At 36.4% G+C, this 22,892-nt stretch overlaps 1 protein-coding gene across 1 annotated transcript; it reads left to right on the top strand.

Moving 5' to 3' along the window:
* Positions 1-1,882: 1,882 nt before the first annotated feature.
* On the top strand, positions 1,883-15,773 carry FRG1 (FSHD region gene 1). Its single transcript, XM_039349366.1, has 9 exons — positions 1,883-2,145; positions 3,287-3,354; positions 4,064-4,186; positions 6,138-6,192; positions 8,721-8,835; positions 10,879-10,983; positions 11,841-11,932; positions 12,786-12,896; positions 15,630-15,773. The coding sequence occupies exons 1-9, from the start codon at positions 1,937-1,939 to the stop codon at positions 15,664-15,666; spliced, it is 915 nt and encodes a 304-aa protein (XP_039205300.1). The 5' UTR covers positions 1,883-1,936; the 3' UTR covers positions 15,667-15,773.
* Positions 15,774-22,892: the final 7,119 nt, after the last annotated feature.

The following is a 22,892-nucleotide window of genomic DNA, read 5'->3' on the forward strand; positions in this document are numbered from 1 at the left end:
CTCCATGGTATGTAATATAACCATTATTGTGCTAAATTACTTAATATTTCTCACAGTGCAATTCTGTAATTAATTAGAATTTTGCACTTAGAATAATGTTAAGTGAATGGCTTGAGCATAAATTCCATAATTCCTTTCAATAATTCTTTGGGGTGGAAGAAAAACACTCTACAGTATGAATGGAATTTTTTTTTTTTTCCAATTCCAGATTTTTATAGTAACAGCAACACCTGCTGGAAAAAGTTGGAAAGATAAAAAAAAAACAGGGTTGGGGGGGGTCCCGTTTCTGAAGAAAGATGGCAGAGAGAAACCTTCAAGTATTGTCAAAGGAGGCAAAAGCCACGGCTTATCTGAAAGACCATTTGCAAGAGAGATATAACTCTGTATGGAAAAGATGGGTAAATTTTGTTCAGAATAAATATGGGATTAGAAAGTATTATTTAGCTTTCGAATAACTTATTGTGTAAAGTTGTTACGGTTAGATTTGTTGATTTTATTGTAATGGAGTTAAAGGGGTTCTTAAATTTTTTAGGATTTATGTATAATTGATTGATGCTTATTTAAATTTTTATGTTCTTTTTTTGTTGTTTTTAGCTCTGTATTCAGCTCTGGGAAGGGGCGGAGGGTTAATGGGAGGGGGGAGGGAGAGAGGTGGGGAGGGATTTTATTGTAAAAAGTTTATAAAAATTTTAATAAAAAAAAGGAGGCAAAAGCCACAGCATAGCAAGAAGAAGCAACTATGTATGATCTTTCTTCTGCTCTTTCCCTCAGCAATCCAGCATCTGCGGAAGTCGATAAGGAGGAAGCTGTGACCCCTTCCAAAGGAACATTGCCAAGGCCTCAAAGAATCTGGAATAAATCTCCACTTCTGTTTGAGCAGAACTATATTCTCTTTAACCCCCACAAAGCAAACACTCTGCAAGAATGGCAGTTGAGTTTCCTGTAACTTGTAAAGGCATCAGCCAATTTTGAAAGAGGGGCCAGAGGAACATCATCCAGAGTTGCTGCGTTTCATTTCTAGGACTTAATGCTAACATGCTGGACGGTTTACTGGATCATGCAAACAACAAAAAGACAGAAAAAACACGTTGTCACTCCCCCTTCCTTTGCTTCAGTCTGCAAAACAGCCATTGTGGCTAAAGTTTACTACTTTACCAGGACAGCAAACACCAGACATCCTTGTGGAATACCCTCCCCTGACCATTAGGTAGGTCAGACCCCAACATTTTTAGCCTCCCGGAAGGCCATCAAAATCTGGCTCTTTACCCAGGCCAGTGATGGCAAACCTTTTAGAGACCGAGTGCCCAAACTGCAACCCAAAACCCACTTATGCATTGTTGGGTGCCAGGTGGGTGTGGCCCATTGGGTGTTCATGGCTATGGTAGTAACAACAGACTGGATGGGACTAAAAAGTTTGATCAATCAATTCCAACATTGCAATATCTTTTTTTTCCCCACGAGATGTTGAAATTGACTGATTGATTGAACCTTTAGATCTAAAACGAAAAGGTTTTATAAACCTAGCTATAAAGACCTAGGACTGGGGTGATGGCATGGGTACCCACAGAGATGGCTCTGAGTGCCGCCTCTGGCACCCATGCCATAGGTTCACCACCACTGACCCAGGCGCTAGGGTATATGGACAGGAATCTCTGGATGGTATGGAAGCATCCTAGGAAGATGACTAAGACGCAGGGGTTTAAGTTCAGCTGCCCCTGCCCCAGGGGCTACCTGCAAAAATCCAGAGGATTTCTAAATGGCACTAAAGATCCCTTTGTTATTATTTAATGATCAACTGGCTTTTTGCAGGAAACGTGCTATCTGCCTCGCTTCCCTAGTGAGACCACTAGACGAGAGGAGGAAGCCGATAAGATCGCAAGCATGAAAACAGCTTCCCCTCTAAGCTTCGGGGGACAGCGCATAAGCTCAATGGACCATGCGCCCCTTGCCAGGTAAGAAGAGTCGATACCTGCAATGCGCATGCTCAGTCCGAAGACCCGCAAAGGCCCGAAGGCCCGTAGAGGCGCAGGAAGAAGGAACGGCAGGGTTTGTCCTTCTGCGGCCCCCGTACTACGCCAGCGACATGGCGGAATATTCCTGCGTTAAGAAAACAAAACTGGTTCTTAAGGGGGCGAAATCGAAAAGGTGAATGTATTATTCTTCAGGGCTGTGGAGTGGCGAAAGAGATGATGGGTTTTTCCCTTTTCCTCCAGAAAGTGTAGTTGATATATTTGCCTGGGATGCGGTTTGTAGTGCTTACCCTGAAATAATGATTAAATGCCTCTGAGCATACGCAAATGTTCTTCCCTCGCTTTTGAGAAAAATCTCATGCAGCAGGGATTAAAGAAGGCTGTGTCGTTTTCAACAAATTTTAAAATCTGGTGTATTTTTTTAACTACAATTTTTAAACTGTAAAAAAAAATGCAATTAACGCTGCCTTTAAAGGGGGATTTAATAATACTTTTCGTATCCTTCAATTTGTGTGTTTGTGTGTGTAATTTTGAGTCAATCTTTTGATTCATAGCGACTGACCGCCTGGACTAATCCCTGAAGTTTTCTTGGCAAGATTTTTCAGAAGTGACTGCCTCCTTCCTAGGTCTGAGAGAAAGTGGCTGTCTGAAGGTCACCCAGTTGGCTTCTAGTCTAAGGCAGTACTAGAATTCCGCAGTTTTCCAGTTTTCTAGCCTGGTGCCTTAACTGCTACATCAGACTAGTTCTCCTAAATCAGATTTTAGCTCAAAAGAGAGCACGGTACTGCTTAAGTTTTAGTAGAGGTTAAATTCAGCCAACTACTTTTTATAGCCTTTTGTTAAGTAAACTATAGTTAATTACATTGGAGTTCTTTTTGCTCCTAATTTGTTTTTGGTTATATTTTGGCAATAGAAATGAAATTTGCATTATTGATAAACCTAAGCCATTGTCTAGTGGTCTATATTTAGGACAGTAAACGCTTGACTAAGGCTAGGATATAAAGACCTCTGTATAATGGATTATTCTGCTATTTTATGTATAGTTTCAAAAAAAACCAGGATAGATTTATAATATATAGCCTTTCTCTTTACATGTAAGATTCTGGGGAACACTGATATTTAAGCAAGAACAATTCAGAAAGGATTTGGGAAGTTGTGCCTCTAGATAAAAAAATTAGTTAATTAGTTCTAAATTTCAGCATTTATCTTGGACATGTGCTTGCTATTCTGTTGAGTATTGTCATTTAAGAAAGAAATGTGCAATAGTAAATTGGTTAGTATTACCTATTGCATGCAAATGTCCACTTTTCTTTCAGTAAGAAAAAAAATAAAGATAAAAAACGTAAAAGAGAAGAGGATATAGAAGCTCAGCTTGATATAGTTGGTAAGTGATTTTTTTATGGAAAAATATTATGGGAATTCTTAATTAAGGACCAAAGAAAGATTAATGTTTAAATAAATTTGAAATTCTAGCTGATTGGGACATACCTCCCTCTCTTAAACAGTTAATATATCATGTTTTGTGGTTGATTTTAATAATAGAACATAAGCCTTTTAGGAGTCTCAGCATAATGAAAATAGTCACAGAACTGTGTCTATACTTTCCATATTTTATGATAACTTTATGAGTATAACAATCACAGCATTTTATTGTAATTCTCAATACTTCAAGCTATCTAATTTATGAACTTAGACATGTAGTCCACAGCTAGCAATAGTAAATATGATCCTTCATGTTTATTTATTTCAGCTGTTGTGGCAAGAGAATTTCTACATCTAAAGCTAAACACTTCGTTACTAGATTATAAAATGATAAAGAAGAATAGATACAGGGAAATATCTTTTTGTGGCCTCCCATAGATTTGCAATCTAAATCTGATATCCCATAAAGAACTTAATGTGTTTAACTGAGGCTGTTGATTAACTGCTGTGATTAGGCATTAGCTTTGATCTCTCCTTAAAATAAATTGTTACAAAAGAAAACTGTTGCTTGATATTTCCAAAATCTTTCCCTAAACAATTATAATCCCTTACATTTTAAGAAATAGAGACCAACTCTTTTATTGTTGTGTTGTTGTTTTCTCTTATGTTAGAAGGCTGGTGGACGGTAACCAATTTTGGTGAAATCACAGGAACTGTAGCAATAGAGATGGGTTTTGGAACCTATATCAGTGCTCTTGATAATGGCCTCTTTACTCTTGGAGCTCCACATAAAGGTTGGTATCACATCTATGTATGTTAAGAGTAATCATTCTGTTTTTCCCAGTGATACCAAATGTATGATAAATTAATCTTACAAACACAGCCAAAGTAGTGTCCAGATTGCTACCTGCATTTAACATGCCAGTTGCATCAAAAGAGTACAGAACCAAGTACAGATAGAGCTTGATATTACCACAATTGGGGCTGATGGTATGTGGCACATACCATCATAAAATGGGATGTTATGTGCCACATTGCTTAGCAACAGCAATCCTGGCAGTCTCTGTTGCTATCATTAACCAAATTCCATCAGTCGTTAGCCCAAACCCATCCTGATCTAAGCCATTCCCAGCTTGGTTCCTCCTAGCCCCCTTTTTCTTCCAAAGTAAGGGAATGCCTTCCTTTTAATTCCTTACAGCTGGCTACCACCACCACCCCAACTCTCCCCTTTTGGCCACCCCACATCCTGCCTTTTTAGGTAGGTGCCAAATTTGTGTTTATATATCTCATGATGCAAAACCAGTCCTATTTGTTATTGTTATAAATTATAGAGAGGTATAGGTAGTGAAAAATATCAGAAAAAATAAACTTTTAATTTCCTAATGTCCTTAGTGAATTCTCTGAGTCTTTTGTATCAGTAATTGTTAAATAATTCTCCAGCTCGCAGCAGCTACTAAACTATTTAAAGCCAAAGTTCTAGATTGAATGCTACATGGTGCTCAGGTATATATCCATAAGGAATTTAAAAGCAATTCAGTGACAGTTCTTGGAAATCCTGCCACTGGTTCCTTATTCAATTTCCAATTCTCTAACTCTACTGGAATTAGGCTGCATTTCCCTTGGAGTCTGATTAACTTTGCTGTCTTTAGTTCTGGCTGAAGCAAGTCTGGGGAGCTTCCTTAGGCCATCTCATCTTAGGCTCAGTTCCACCTAAGAGAACAAATGATTGATGGTTTGGCATACCATAGACTCACTTTGTCAGCATTATCTGCCTTGTGACTTGTGAGAAGATTTGAGAATTTAGAGATCCAAAATGACAGAGCCAATGTCATATCTCATTCCCTTTATAGCACAATTGCTTCTCCTCCCTGGACTGTCGCTTGATACTTCTTTAACATGTTATGTAGTCTACATAGGAGACTATTTATTTTGCCCCAGATTGCGATGTTGCCTAGTACGGCAACAATTGGTAGATATATAAGTCTCCCATTTGAAAGCCAGACTTGTTTCTTTTCAGACTTGGAGGTAGAATTTGTTTGATATGAGCTATAAAAAATGCCTGTTGAACACTGAATTTTGATCATACTTTGTATTTCCAATTGTTAACATTTCTAATTGCCATTACATCTAGGAGACCATTCCCTTTTCCTGGGTGGTCACTCTTCAGAAACCTCAAAGATATTTGACAAATTTTTATTAGTACTTACAAACCATCTGTTCCTCCATAATTTTATTTATTTAGAATTTTTATCCCACTTTATTATTATAAATCTCAAGAACATACCTAATACTAACATACCTAATACTACTACTCCTAATTTTCTCACAGCCACAACCTTGTGAGGTGGGTTGGGCTAAGAGAGAGTTACTGCCCCAAAGTCACCTAGCTGGCTTTCATGCCTAAGGTGGGACTGGAACTCAGTTTCCTGATTTCTGTCCTGGTGCTTTAACAACAACACCACTGGCTCTCTATAAGTAATTCATGGTGACAAACATGCCTAATACTCTTTCCTCCTCTTATTTTCCCCACAGCCATAAACTGTTCTGTTTTCTAGCCTAGTGCTTTAACTGGTAAATTTAACTTTAAATTCGTAGCCATTGACTGCTAGACATTTTTCATTTTTTTAAATTCCTTTTTATAATTAACTGTATTGCTAGTCTTTTTCTTGTTTTCGGCCTTAGATGGTAAATAAATTTTGATTGAATTCTCCAACTATAATAAACATGTCTATTAAAAAAAAATAGATGAAGGCCCTAGTCCTCCTGAACAATTCACTGCAATCAAGCTGTCAGATACAAGGTAATTTTTCTCTTGAAGTTTGAATTAATATAAGATTACCACATTTAGATTGTATTATCTCTCCCTAGATGGCTTTTATAAGCATAGTTTAGAAATAATATTCCCCTCTAAGAAATTAACATATATCAGTTTTATATATGTCCATGGGAGTTACAGAATCATTGCATGTGCACATTGAAATAACATATGAAGGTGTTTTTTGATTGTAGATTTAGATTGGTGATGTGCTTATTTATGTTGTCATAGTTGTTCTGGATTTCCTTGTAGTTTAAATCTATTGTCATTTGTATCTGTTGTAACATTGCATACATTTCCTCTTGGAAAGTACCCAGAAAATGATGGCGAATGAACAGACAAATCAGATAACAGAATATAAATTGGAAGAACATTGTCATATCGACGAAGCTACAAATGAAAAGAATTATAATCCGAAACTAATATGAAAAAATCTACAAGACTTTGATATAACAATAAAAATGGAGCAGACTATAGAATTCCCAGGAGAATTATTAGAGTTTGGGAGACAGAAAGTATATTTCCTACCTATTCTATATTCTGTATTCCCAACAATACTTGCAAAAACACAGGAACTGCCGGGTAAGCAGAATATATCAACTTGAAAAGCTATTCGGCATAAGAAGAAGGCTATTCAAGAGATTTGACTCGCTCTACCAGATGGAGTATTACATGAGTAAACACTTGTTTGAATGTGGTTAAAAGAATAGAGAACTTTGAACATAAAGGGCCCTATAACAAGAGGGATAAGAGATTTAAGTAATATAGTATGTTTTACAATATATGAAATGTAAAAATATTGGGATGATGTACCTTTTATAAATATAAGTGGATCAGAAAGGATGTTATACCCAGATGTTATAAGATAGATAAGAAGCACAGTAATTTTATAATACATGAAATATGAAAATATTGGGGTGGTGTATTTAAATGGAAAAATTTGGATATCTAGATGATTAACATTGAGGAAAACCATGACTGATAAGAATGAATTGAATAAAAGGGGAAATTAAGCATAAACAAAAATCACAAAAATAGGATGCATGGTGAACTAATGAGATGATGGTTATAAGAATAATATAAACTATAAAAAATGTTATACATAGATGTTATCACTATTTGTATAAATATGTAAAAATGTCTATATTTAATCATTTATATATTGAAAATATAAGAATTATATTTGTTTAAGGTTGAAGAAGAAAAATACAAATGGGAGAAGGGAAGATCAAGGAAACAATAATTAATATACTAATTATGGAATTATAAAATTTAATCATTATTGACTGTTAGTTAATTATTGTGGGGGGTTTTGTTTTTGTTTTTGCTTTTTCTTTCTCAAATATATAAACCAAGATAACATGCTGTACACCAGGCACTGGAGATTGTTATTGTTAAAAACTAATAAAAGTTGTTGTTTTTTTAAAGAAATAACACATGAAGGAGATCCTATAGGTTAGGTTCACTGCTAAGAAATATCAGTTGTGCAGTTTCTGCACATGTAGGATGTATACATAGAGGTTTCCCACATGAAAGGAAAACAAAGATTATATGAACTATAGCCCCTTCAGACTCATTCAGATCATGCAATGGCTGGTTTGATATGTCATCAGGGGAAAGAAGGTTAGCCTACATAACTTCCTCTTCTAGCCCATTTCCATATGCTCATGTTCTGTTTGGAAAGAATGATAACACCTTTCCTCATACAATTTGCATACGATAAGAATACTTGCATTATTGTTTTACCTTGTATATTCTGTTTCTGCTAGAAATAGGAAAATTGGGTTTAAGAACTTACAAAGGTCAATGTAAGATCAAATCATGGTCTTAAATTGACCATTCTAAGTTCTTAAACACAATTGGGATTTGAGAAAACCCAGCTTCAAATCCCTATTTAATCATAGTATCTTTTTGCTGTCATTCTTTCTTAGCAGAAAGTACTTCACTATTTTTTTTTTCATGGCAACACAGCTAAAAGAAAATGCTACAAATATCATTCACTTAAACTCCCAAAGAAAAGGCAGGATATAGATGCTATTATTAATAGTAACAGCCATAATTATAAATGCTACTTATTAATTGAATTCACCCATTGTGCTATTCATGGCTTATTTTAATTAATGTCTAGTTCACCAAACTATACATTACTTTCTTTAAGCCATTACTTACAAACCACAATAAAAGATTCACACATCATGTAGACCAAAATCAAGCAAATAGCATTGTGGCTAAATGTGGTATATGAACTTCCTCCATTTGTATTTCTGCTCTTAAGCCCTGTCTGAAGTTTATAAGTATTTCCGCAGCCACAGGTTCCACAAGTAATCTGGAACATAATTTGAAAAAATATTAATTCCAGTGTTATAATAATAATAATAAAGTTGGAAGGGATCTTGGAGGTTATCGAGTGTTAATCTGATCAATCCCCCAAATAAGGTCTTTCTTTCTTTCTTTCTTTCTTTCTTTCTTTCTTTCTTTCTTTCTTTCTTTCTTTCTTTCTTTCTTTCTTTCAGAATTGCATTGAAATCAGGGTATGGAAAATACCTTGGCATTAATTCAGATGGGCTTGTAATTGGACGTTCTGATGCAATAGGTGCAAGGGAGCAGTGGGAGCCTGTGTTTCAAGAGGCAAGTATTCTAAAATGTTCACTGTCCTTCTTAATGTATCTTTAAAAAGAGGATGTACTTTGTGTTTGTGAAGAGAATTCAGAGTATCAGATGTGTCAGATAAAGTCACGGTGATTTGCTCTGAGCCTGATTCTGCTGTGCAAGTCTTGGAGTTGACTGAGGCATGGTTTAGCAGAGTTACCTGTGAAGGGCTTGAGCCTATTAGTAGAGAGGACGTGAACAAATCCTCAAAACTATAGGTACAGCCACATGGTTATAGCCTTCCTGGTTCATCAAGGTTCTCGCTCTAGGCAGGGATGAATGTGTCCTTTTTTTTTTTTCAAGGGCAAGTGGAGATCTGCTAGCTTTTAAAGAGACAATGGTATATCATCTCCTCAAGAAACTATCAATAAATCCAACCCTGTAGGACAATTTTTGTCTTGTCTCCAATTTTTCTTTTTTATGGAAAGTTATAGAGAATGTGGTTGGTTTGCAGCTTCAGAAAGCTTTGGAAGAAATGGATTGTCTGGCTCAGGAATTCTGAGAGTTGAAGTCCATAGGTCTTAAAGTTGCCATAGATTCCCAGCCCTGATATATTGGCTGATTACCATCTATAAAACGCTTCATGACGTAAGGACAAACTATTTGATGGACCACCAATATCTGTTTGTGCCCATCCAGTGAAATGTACCTAGGTGAGGGTACTTTAGGTACTTTCTGAGTATCAGTGCCCTGATTAATACTCTGTTGCATTCTCTGTTGCAACAGTTTCTCTTTGCAATAGCATAGCTTGGGAGATTCAAATGGCCCCAATTTTTTTTGGCCTTCCATAAGATCTTGAAATCCTGGTTCTTCCCTCAGAATTAGACCAGGACGTTAGATGGACTGATTTTGTAATAAGTAATGGGAAGATGAATATGATTGTGAGCTCAGATGTATTTTCTCTTTTGTGATCTCACACTTCTGGCTGGTTATCTTTTCATTTATTTATTTATTTATTTATGAGACTTATATACCACTTTAAGTGCAAGCACTCTCTAAGCGGTGTACACCAGTAAGCAATTTACATTGTCCCCAACAATCTGGGTCCTCATTTTACCTACCCCGGAAGGATGGAAGGCTGAGTCAACCTTGAGCCGGTGAGATTTGAACCGCTGACCTGCTGAACACAGTCAGCTAAAGTGGCCTGCAGTACTGCACTCTAACTGCTGCGCCACCTCGGCTCACTAACTGCTGCGCCACCTCTTGTTTTTAATCCTATTTTAGCTACACAGATTTGCATTCTGCAAGTTGGGTAACCATACAAAAACATGTGAACAATAATTAAATTAATGTGTTCAATCCATAGCCTCTTTAGTTACATCAGATCAAATAGCACATGATTGGAAGACTAGCCAAAGAGTCTTGTTCAGGTAGGGAAGATTATAATCGGCTTGATTGACAAACCTCCGTCTCATGAGTCAAACAAGACATCAAGATTCTGTTCTTCGGTAGCCCGTTTATAAGGTATTTTCCTTTTCCCACAACTCCAGGGAAGAGATATTTGCACAAATTGGCAAAGAAGTACTTATATACAAATGCCTTTTACTGTAAGTGAATAATGGAAGCATTATTTATGCTTATCTACTTATCTCTATTTGGGAATAGAAATCAACATCGCAAAAGTGTGGATTCACCTTGGACTAAATGGATGAAATAATATATTCTGTAATAAGAGGACTGTTACTGATTCCAAAATGACACTATTGGAACATTTATTGTAACATATTCTTTGAAGTGGCTGTTTTATCTGACACCTGGAAAAGTGTGTTATTGAAAATAATGTCAACTTGTTGAATGTAAACTTCAGTTTAAATTTGTAATAAAGTTCTAAAATGCTGTGCTGTAACACTAATAAAATGGGGGGGGGAATGGTTATGGACCCAAAATCCATAAAGATGCATACGTGTTCAGGATTAAAAATAACATTAATGGATTTGGAATGAAGAAATAAGCTTTTTTAAATCTTGCATGTGAACTTTAAGTAAATAAACTACTAGTTTGACTTGTTTTTTTCCCTTGCAGGGAAAAATGGCTCTGTTAGCAGCCAACAGCTGTTTTATCAGTTGTAATGAAGAAGGTGATATAGTAGCCAAAAGTAAAACAGCAGGCAATGATGAAATGATAAAGGTAACTCTTGTAATTTGTAAATGTAGGTACTTCTATAAGCAATGTTTGAATAACATAAACAAATGCAGAAACCTGTAGCTTATCACTTAATTCACAAAAATCTCAATTTTCTTCAGAGATGGTCATGGTTACAAGAAATGGTTGGTACACATGTATCCTTTCTGGTATTTTGGCTATAACACACACCATTTCTGATTATCAGTTGCTCTTCAGAAACCCTGATAAGGAAAATTTCTTTTCTCATCTGATTTAGGTTGCCCATTTTAATTGGCTTTAACTTTATTACTTTCTTGAGAGAAAAATAGGATCCTCAGCAATTTTAGCTGAAATAGCTTTAGCTAAAGGGTTTTTTCCCCCTTTATTTAAGATACCCGCTTATATAGCAGAATTGATAGAATCCTATGCCTTGATGAAATCCCGAAAAATTTAAAATCAGAAAATATTCAGGCAGTTGCAAAGCAAAAGGCTCTGTCTGTCCCAGCAACAATGTTTAAGACTTAATGCTGGAAGAACAGTCATACAATCGTGCGCTTAAATTAAATCCTTGCTATCTATTTTCCTTGAATCAGTCTTATACAACCTAGCATATCTTGATGTGTTAGATTATGCAAGTCTTTTTTCTCCAGTGTGCTAAGAGCAATAGGAGCCCAACACTCTTGGGATGTATCAAGTGGAGTAAAAGCTGCTCTGTTTCTAAGGGCCTTATTATGAGATGTTATCAAAGCAGATTCTTCACAGATTGATGCATACTTAGGATTAGTGAACCTGAATAGGAAAACGTGGAGGAAAAATACCGGAAAGGAAGATAAATTTGAAATTGGACTTTTCAGAATCTGTAATTTTCTCTCCTCATTTAGATCAGAACATGTACAGAAAGAGAAGCCAAACAAAAAGATGACATTTCTGAGGAAGATAAAGGAAATGTAAAGCAATGTGAGACCAACTATGTGTATGTATCATAAATTTCTTCACTCTCAGTAAAAAATAAAGATAAGCAGGTTGTATTTTCACTAGTAATAACAGATACTTTCCCTTTGGTGAAAACGGTTCAATAACTCTGGCCTGGGATGTCTGAATAAATGTTATGCTTCAGCTGCTGCTAGGGCTCAAAACTAAACATAGGGCAGATTTGGTTTTGAAGAACAACTTGCTTTCATAGACCAAAACAAAACTTTTGCAGCTAAATGCAAAATAGATATTTTTTACCAACTTATCTTAAGGTTTATCATTGGGGTCTATCCATAAATGGGTGGATTGTTTTAAGCTATTTTACTGTTAAGATGTCTTAAATAGGTTTGTTCTGCACATTGATGCACATATGTGCAACATTCCTCCCCAATACCACATCCCTTTGATTAAATCATGAAACTTGCCTTCTCTGGCATAGGCTGCTAATGTTCCTAGGTAAGAATTGCAGTACGTGTTGTAAGATTTCTTCTTCTGTTCCGGTTTGCATTTAATTCTGCCCTTGTAATGTATAATCTATGCAGTTAGGAGGACAAACAAGTCGATTGACTCTTTACTTGACCCCTGACTTGATTCCAGTTTCCAATTTTTTCTGTGCCAAAGGATGCTTTATAGTCTATAGCTCTTGGAAAAGTTAATCTTTACAGGACTTTTTTTATTCTATTAAAATATTTCTGTACAATGAGAATTCACCCAACTATTCTGATATTTCTTTCCTGCTTTTCAGTGGTCTATATTTTGCCTTCCATCTCTCAGGAGTCAACGACTAAGAATCACCAGTAGAGAGAATATATATGTATCATTCAAGCCAAAGGCATTTGTGTTTTGTTTTCTAGGAAGAAATTTCAAAGTTTTCAAGATCACAAACTCAAAGTAAGCCAAGAAGATAGTAAAATTCTGAAAAAAGCTAGGAAAGAAGGCACTTTCCATGAAGCACTGCTGGACAGGTACTCTTATTTATATACTTATTTATTTATATACTATTATTTTGTTTATCTCTTTTTTTACCATATACAATTCAAAGTGCCAAAATACCAATATTCTTTCCACGTCATAATTTCCCCACCTGTGAGGTGAATTTGGCTGAGAGAGAATGACTGGCCCAAAGTCACCTAGTCAGCTTTCATGCCTAAAGTGGGACGAGAACTCATAGTCTCCTAGTTTCTAACCTGGTTCTTAACAACTAGATCAAATTATTTAAACCAACTAATTAACAATTACAAAGCAATCATTTTCTTAACTACAGGATAGAGAGTCTTGTGTAGCTTTGCCTAAACTAAGTACATATTTGTGCAGCACAAATTTTATACAAAAACATTCTACATACAAATAGAAGAGTAAATATATATATTTTTCTGCTTAATTTATATTTATTAAATTTATATCACTATCTTAAATACAATAATCCTCCCAATAAAAATATTCAAAACAATAAAATAATCATGGCTCTTATAAACAAAGCAGCGCAATTTGTGTTCCACCTGAAATTTGCAATCAATACATTGGAAGCATTTAAGATTACTCATCTTGGGTGGCAGTGAGTTTGACATTATGATAAAATAAAAAGTAAAAAGAGAAAGAAAAGCATTATACAAAAAGCATTCAGATAGCTACTCTATTTCTTCCTTTTTCTCTGGGTGTATGCTAAGCTTACTTAAACATTATTATTAAGTTTAAAAATTCAAATTTATAAAATTGGCAACAATTACAGACCTTGTGTGAGAAAACTGAACAGATGGTAGTTAAACCTTTTTGGGTGGGAGAAATAAATCTTTTTTTTTTTTTTAAGGGAAGTAATTCTTTGTGTTTAGGGGCCTGGAAAAGGTCAATTACCGACACAAGGCTAGGAAAAAACTATCTGCCTGCTGTCCCGGGGAAAAGTCACAAGTTCACCGCCTAAGCTTAACTCCATCAGTGAAGGTCAATTGGCACTATCACAATACAAATTTGGGTGGGAACTCCTGTCAGTGACCTGCAATTAGCCAAAGTGGCACTTCTCAATTTGTGAGCCCAGATTTTATGATGATTAAACTTACTGTTACCATTGGTTGCACAATCAGCCAGATGTTTAGATTGGATTAGGCATTTTTGTCTGCCCAATCAAGTCGTTCCTAAGTATCTGAGATAAGCTGATGATTAATAATATTAAATAATAATATTAAATATATATTACTGTCATTATTTAGACTCCAGGGGTCCTTGGTGCTTTCTGAGCTTGCTTGTTTTCTTGCAGACGATTCATTACCCTAACTAGGTAACATCAGTGCTTTAGACTTAATTTTATGTGCACTCAGTTTTTTGCTGTGCATGAGAGTTTCAATTTTTTGTATGAGAGCATAAGGTTAGGATAGGCACCTAATTTTTTTGATAGTCATTTATATAAAGACCTTCTTGCTCTCTCTTTACCAATACCTCCTTCCATCACTGCTGTTTCTGCATGAAAGTGCAGACAGTCAAAGAGGAATTCTTGCAGACTGCTTTTATAGTTCAAAGGGAAAAAAATGGTGCTTGTATGTCAGTTATATATGTCATTTTGAGAAGATTTCCAAACATTTTAAACACGTGTAGCCAATAATTATATTCAAAATTTTGTCCTATCAAAGAACTCTTATTAAGTATCTGATAACTGCTGTCCAAATATGATGGAATTTGTCCTTAGTGTAGAGTTTTTCATCCATCATTTCTCACAGTACCCACTGATTCAGCTGAAGATGGCAGGGTTCTTTTGCATTTTACTTTTTGCAATAATAAAATTAGCAGCTAATAGCAAGAATTCAATTTATATGCACTAAGAAACATATAGATACAGGTAGTCCTTGACTTACAACCACAACTGAGCTCAAAATTTCTGTTGCTAAGCAATAAAGTTAAATGAATTTTGCCACATTTTACAACCTTTCTTGCCACAGTTCTTAAGTGAATCACTGCAGTTGTTAAGTTAGTAACACGGTTGTTAAGTGAATCAGGCTTCCCCATTGACTTGGTTGTCAGAAAGTTGCAAAAGATGACCATATGATTCCGGGACACTGCAACCATCATAAATAAGAGTCAGTTGCCAAGTATCTGAATTTTGATCCCGTGGCCATGGATATGCTGCAACAGTCATAAGTATAAAAAACAGTCATGTCACTTTTTTCACTGCCGTTATAACTTTGAATGGTCACTGAATGCACTGTTGTAAGTTGAGGACTATTTGTAGTGAACCAATTAGAGGATTCATTGTGGGAGTTGACAGTTGGGTTTTCCTCTTCAGTAATTTTCAAACAAAAGCATTGACTAATGGTGTTTCTCTAAAAACAATATATACTATCATGTTTACATCTTCATTTGCATAATCTAAAAAGTTTGCCATGCCAATTTTTAAACATTACGATTTTAAATGTTTTGATCACAATGTTTCACAAAATAAATATTTTTTAGTATAAAGCAGGCTGTTTCAAGTATTTTTGGAAGCCTGACAAGCTCAAAACTACTGTCAAAAATCCCACAACAGTCCAATTTGCTTATGTTGCTAGATTTCACATTTGATACATTTCAGAATGGTACATCTGGCAGACTCCTACTTACATCAATGACAAATGATGTAGCTTTAGTAGAAATCATTCCCATTGATTCTGCTTAAATCCCAATCGCATTATGTGAAGCATTCTAATCCATCCTTTTCTTCCTTTCTTTTTTAGGAGATCAAAACTGAAAGCTGATAGATATTGCAAATAATCAGAACTGCAATGCACTTTTTTTCTTCCCTTAATTAGCAGCTTTGTGTCTGTGTTTATGTGTGTGAATTTTTTAAAATAAAACATATTTGTCAAAGTAAATCTCAATTATTCTAAGATCTTGTTATTTCTTTAGGAAGTAAGTCCTTGTGTTAATATATTTAATATCTTCATGTTTGTAATTGGCATTACATTATAATTGTTGCAAGATTATCAAAAAATAAGGACAAATATGCACAAAAGCTGCAAATCTAATACATAGTACAACAAATGATTCTGTATGGCTTAAAAAGAGTCAAAGTACATGTAAAATTAAGCCCAATGCTATTAATGTCATTGACACCTTTTACAAGCCAAGTAAAATTGTTCTAAAGCCTCTTCCAAATATTATAGGAAGGTAATATTCCCATTTTAATATTAAGTCCAAAATCAGAGCTCTACTACAAAAGGAGAATATGCTGTTGATGTTGAAGGTATGCAGGATGTTCCAATAAGATTGAAGACACAGGTACTCCTTGATTTACAATAGTTCATTTAATTTGGATGCTTGACAACTGGTTCATATTTATGACCATTGCAGTATCCTGGAGGTCATGTGATTACCTTTTGTGAACTTCTGACAAGCAAAGTCAATAGGGAAGGAAATCACTTAACAACCATGTTATTAACTTATCAACTGCAGTGATTCACTTAACAACTGTGACAAGAAAATCAAACTGGGGCAGAATTCACTTAACTATCTTAGCAACAGAAATTTTGAGGTCAATTGTCATAAGTCGACGACTACCTGTACAGGATATATTATTCAATAGTAGGTGGTCCACAGCTAACATACTTAAGCAATGTAAGCTGTCATGTATCAAACTAAACATTTTGGATAGGGCTTAAAAGGTAGATGGCATTTCACTGTTTATATGGCATTCCAAGAAGTGGAATGTATTTTGACCATTACCAGAACAGCTGTAATTGAGTCAGTTACAGTTTCCAGAATTCTTCAAGGGCTGGTCCATTAAAAGTATTTAAATTTATATTGTAGATGTTTGATTGCAGAATAATAATAATAATAATAATAAACACCATTGGCATTGACAAATTTGCTATTAGTCAATTGCAAAAGGCGGCCTTATTAGGAACTGCTTCCATCCTGCGACGATGCCTGTAATACCATCAAACATCCACATCTGCCTATCCCAGGTCCTTGGTAAGGACTCGATAGGTAGACAAAATGCCAAATCCAGTCTGAACATCTGGCTGACTGTGCGATGATTGATAATAATAATAATATAGGTGGGCATGGAATGCTGCAAGTACATCAGATGGTTGAAGAAGAAGAAGTGGATTTGGAAGAATATCTGAAGGACAGTGATGAAGATGCACTGAAATTAGTATATCAGGAAGGCTTACTGACTACTGGAGAAACCAAACTGGCCTACAAGAAAGACCAAATTAAGAACAGAATAGAGGCATGGGAAGACAAAGCACTACATGGCCAGTACATTAAAAAAAAATAGCTGGGAAAGCAGATAATAACACGGCTAACACATAATAAAATGGCTAAGAGCAGGAAAATTGAAGAAAGAGACTGAGGGACTAATTCTGGATGCACAAGACCAAGCCTTAAGGACAAATGCATACAAAGTCAAAATTGAGAAGACAGCAACAGACAGTAAGTACCGCCTATGCAAAGAAGCTGAAGAAACTGGACCACCTGGTAAGCTGCTGCAAGAAGATCACACAGACTGACTACAAGCAGCGGCATGACAAAATAGCAACAATGGTGCATTGGAAGATCTGCAAGAAATATCATTTGCCTGTAAGCAAGAACTGGTAGGATCATAAAATAAGAGAAAGTCATAGAAAATGAAAAAATTAAACTGCTCTGGGACTTCAGAATTCAAACAGACAAGCACCTGCAATATAACACCCCAGACTTAACAATTGTCAATAAGAAAGACAAAAAAGTCTGGATAGTGGACGTGGCAGTGCCTGGAGACAGCAGAATAGACGAGAAAGAACTGGAGAAGATAACAAAATACAAAGACCTACAAATAGAAATAGAAAGACTGTGGCAAAGGCAAGCAAGGGTAGTACCAATCGTAATAGGCGCCTTGGGTGCAATCCCAAAACAACTGGAGCACCACTTGAACACCATTGGCACTGAAAAATTCACCATTAGTCAATTACAAAAGGCGGCCTTACTAGGAACTGCTTCCATCCTGCGACGATATCTGTAATACCATCAAACATCCACATCTGCCTATCCCAGGTCCTTCGTAAGGACTCGATAGGTAGACAAAATGCCAAATTCAGTCTGAACATCTGGCTGACTATGCGATGATTGTCTTCTTGCAAGTCTCAACCAACTGTTTGTTGCGTTACGCTGGCATTGAAGGCAAGTGGACGGAGCAAGCAGGGCTCACTCCCAACATCTAGCTTGGGACCCGGGACAGCTCCTTTGGACTAACAGACTGCCTTTTTGTAGAAGCCATGATGACACTGTGTACATCATGATAATGTCATAATCTTAGGACATGCAATTCTGTCCTGGGCAGAACTACATCCTCTTCTCCAGAGCTGCTACTCTAATAACTACATATGGCTTTTTATGTTTGTACCTTTGATTCATTGTTGACTCCTGTGTTTGGTAAGTCCCTGCAGTTTTCTTGGCAAAATTTCAGTAGTTGTTTGCTATTGCCTGCATCCTATGGCTAAAAAAGAATGATTAACCCAAAGTTACCCAGCCTGCTTTGTGCTTAAAGAAGAAGGGCTCCTGGTTTATAGCCTGGTGCCATTAACTACTACACCAAACTGGTTCTCATAATTGTCTATGATACTGCAACTTATAAGGTTGCATTAAAAGGTAAATCATACAGAAATAGTTTTGACAGCAGGCAGCTTCACCTGCCCATGCATGATTGATCTTATTACAACTATGTAACTCTTAGAGCTCAAATATATAAGAGATACTGGGACACATAAACAAGCACATATTTTAGCCCAGCATTCACTATCTTTTTTATATTATATTTCTATTATGTCAAAAGCTTATTTATGTGGAAATACATTAGGGGAGTTTTACCACTAGTGTTAGTATATAGTTATACTAACACTATAGTTAGTCAGTGATGGCGAACCTTTTAGAGACTGAGTGCCCAAAAACTGGCCCCACCCTCCCATCCCCTGGCCCGCCTGTCCTGTCCGTAGGGCCACTCACCGCCTCCAGGGCCCACCACAGATCGTCCAGATAGCCCAGCAGCACTATGGTGGTCACGCCCTCCGCCCGCCCTGCAGCATCAACTGTGCACAATGGGGTATGAAGACAGAGTCTTATCTACACTGCCTGGCTGCCATGTCCTTGGCTGCACTGCTACGCATGGGCCACTCTCAGGGGCGACTTTCCTTCAGGGGGGCTGCTGGAGAGGAGGAGGTTGCAGGGGGAGGCGAGGCCGGGGCAACGGCATGTGTGCCCACAGAGAGGGCTCTGACTGCCGCCTCTGGCACCTGTGCCATAGGTTCACCACCACTGGTATATGTGATCTGTATGGCATAAAATGCCTATCAAATTTTACCATTATTTTACCAGAAACATTCCGTTCAAGCAAATCCTGACATTTTTGGAAAGTTTGTATTTCTGCTTTCAAGCTTTACTGTCTTATATTTTCCCACATTTTTAGATTCCTCCCCTTTTTAAATCTAATATTTCAGAAGAACATTAGGAGGTTATACAAAATATGTACATAATGGCAAAACTTGTATATCTTGGGTCACTTTCCCCAGTAATAAATCCCACTGAACAAAGAGGTGATTTTGGCTGGGTAAAGAAACATAAACTATACTATTCATCAGTAAAATAGCATACAAGGAAATTATCTTCCCAAACATGCTAGAGAGTGAATTGCACAATTTATGAAAAGAATAAAACAGAATGAGCTTCAAGATAAGCCAGTTTCCAAAATGTGCATTTCTCGTGCTGTAAAAATTAGCCACAGTCCTAACCTATAGTAGTTATAAAAAAAAGAATAGTGCAATGTTGCTGCTTACAAAAGAGTGAATACAAATTGTCATTCCAGGTGATATTTATCCTGTGAGAATCTCAGTTTAGATTGAGAACCAATCTGGTCACTATCTCCTTTTGGCAGGAGAGGAGGATATAGCTCTTTTGGAATTATAAAATTGGTATTTAAGTTTCTATCTTTGAATTTAAACGAATGTCTATCATTTTCATCCATATCTGTTCCACCCTTTCACCTTTAGTCATTTTGAACGTTTGCCCAATTTGTTACTGATACCTTCATTTTTCTAATTATGAACTAGGCATTTTCTTTGGAGAATGCTTGAGGAAGAAATCTTTTGCCTTGATCTTTTCTTCATAAACATGTTTGCCTTGAACCATGAGATGGACACAGATCAATTTTATAATAAAGAATTAGAGAAGGTAACAAAATACACAGACCTACAAATAGAAATAAAACAATTGTGGCAAAAAAAAGCAAAGGCAGTACCAATAGTATTAGACACCTTGGGTGCAATTCCAAAACAGCTGGTGTACCATTTGAACACAGCACATCAGCATTGACAAAATCATGACTGGTCAATTGTAAAAGGCGGCTTTACTCAGAACAGTTTACATCCTGCAACAATATCTTAAACACCATCAAATATCCATATCTGCCTAGGTTCTTGGGAAGGACTTGATAGATAGCCAAAAATGCCAAATCTGGTTTAAACATCTGACTGTGCAAAGAACCATAATAACATCCTATTTCATTTTATCTCTTTATAGTCAATGAATACCACCTACATATAGGAGTTGGCTAATGTCCATCCACACCCTCCTTTGGCAATCTAAGGAGTGCATTCATAGAAAATCCAATTTCTTGTCACTATATTTTTCACTACATAATACTTATGACAGAACAGATGGGTGTAGCAAGGTGGCTTTCATTTTTTTAATATATTGTTTTGGTGACCTAGTTTGTCTGTTGAGCAAACAATAGTCTTGAATGTATTGGACAGCTTTTTTCTTTTTTTTAACAAATCTATGTTTATAATTAAATACGGGAAAGTAACATTAAGGATATTCATTGTTCTCTCTTCTGATATTTTCAGATATATATTCTGATTATGCAAAATGTTTTGAGTTCAAGGAAACATAAGTAATATTTGTTGCTTTAACCAAAGACCATAACAAAATTAAGATATGTATTAAATGATTATTTTAAAGATAATAGTGCATAAGATAAAATGAAAGAAATCCAAAACTGCAGCTGACAAATTTTCCTGTATCTGTGATCCAAAAATTAGAAGAAGAGAAATGCTAAACAGAGAATTTCTCAAGCAGACTGATAAAATACAGTTATTGGCAATTACTGAAAAACTAGTTTAGTTTTCAGCAGTTGCCAAGCAAAACTTGTACTGAGAACATCTTATTTTTCATGCAGTAAAATTTCAATCAGGAAAGGCAATCAAGAAAAAAAAATTTCTCGGCATCAGGCCAAGATTATAGCATAGTATTTTTACATGGCCCACTTAGGAAATTGGACAAGTTAGTGGACAATAAGAAATAACAACCAACAATGATTAGTAATATTAATAATCAATCCATATTAATAAATCAATTTTCAATGAAAAATCATCAAATTATTCAAAATGCAAATTGGGGAAAGAAACAGAGGTAACAGTACATCATATACAGGTTGTCTTCAACTTATTATTACCACATTTGAGCCTGGGATTATGGTTGTTGAGATGGTTTAGAAAGTTCCACACTTGATCACCTTGCTTAATAGCCACAATACCAGCTCTCCCCATTTTAGTCCTTAAATGCAGGAGGATACCTCAGAGGATGGAGGAGGCGTTGGGTGGCCTGGTGCAGGATCGCAATGCAGCATTTTTCTGGCTCACAACTGACCTGCATCAGGCATTCTTTCACCCACTGAGGCATCATCACTTCCTGTCCCCCTGGATCCCATACCCTTGGCCTCTTCCTCCATCATACCTCACTCCATTCACCTCTTCCAAAGATTATCTTTCCAAAAGAGTGACCAGCTGATGTGTCGCACATTGTCTTTCAGCAGAGGCCACCTAGTCCCATCCTGGACATGGACAACATTTATACAATCCCTCAGGAGAAAGAAATAATGAAAATGGCAGCTACTTCCCAAATGGTGGGAGAAGGTCTCTGTAAAAGGCAGCTGATTCTCCTTCCAAAAGAGAATCTAGAAATTTCTTTTCAGAAAGAGAAGCACGCAAGTGCTTTTTTACAGAGGCCATTTCATGCCAATTGGAAGCAAGTGCCATTTGGGTAGTGGCCGCAATTCTTGGATGAAGAGAATTGTAGGCAGTCCTAAAATGGCACCCACTTTGGGATAACATGAAACGGCCTCTGTATGGACAACTGCATGATGCATTGGCTGTTTTTCTGAAAGGCGATCTTCAGAAGAGGGAAGTGGAACAAGGTATGCTAGGGCAAGGAAAGTCCAAGATGTGGGACTTAGCAGTTTGTGCAGCAGACCCAAGGTCTATGAGCTCAGCTGGGTTAGAAATAGGCCCAAGGGACCCAGCAGAGCAGGTTGGGAGAAGATATGTGGATGGGAGCAGTTGTAGCATTGCTGTAAAAGATCATGGGTGGTTTGCCAAACACCTAATTATGATCACATGACCATAGGGGTGTTTCAGCAGCCACACCTTTAGTTACATAAGTCCCTTTGTTCAACACAGAAATAATTGATTATGTTTAAACAATTTTCATATTCAAAATGTATTCTCATTCCAGCTTATCATGGGGAAAACTTTGTTTCTGGATACCCAAACCAAATCAAACTGAACAGCTGTATTATGTACCTGGATTTATATAGTTATTGTGATATAAAATAATTCAATAGGGAGAATGTTACCAGCAGAAATAATAGCAATGCTTATCTGGCCCCTGCCCATCTCTCCCCATGCTTCTTTTACTTCCAAATTGCAACCAGCAGCAGTGTTACTATTATTTCATCCCTGCAAAGTATTTTACTTAGGAAAGAGTAATCAAAATGCAGTACAGGAAGGGGAATCATTGCCTTAAATAACACAACTGGTGGAAAGGTTAATGGAACAGAAATTGATTACAATCTGAATATGAATCAGCAATTATGGTCTTAAAAGAAAAAACTGCATATTTAGGCTACATCAATAGAACTATACTTTTCAATTCATGGGCGGAGATCTGTCAGAGACTGCAAGATC

This window comes from Crotalus tigris, unplaced genomic scaffold (assembly GCF_016545835.1).
Source record: "Crotalus tigris isolate CLP2741 ecotype Arizona unplaced genomic scaffold, ASM1654583v1 scf7180000018268.1906537, whole genome shotgun sequence".
Taxonomy (NCBI): domain Eukaryota; kingdom Metazoa; phylum Chordata; class Lepidosauria; order Squamata; family Viperidae; genus Crotalus; species Crotalus tigris.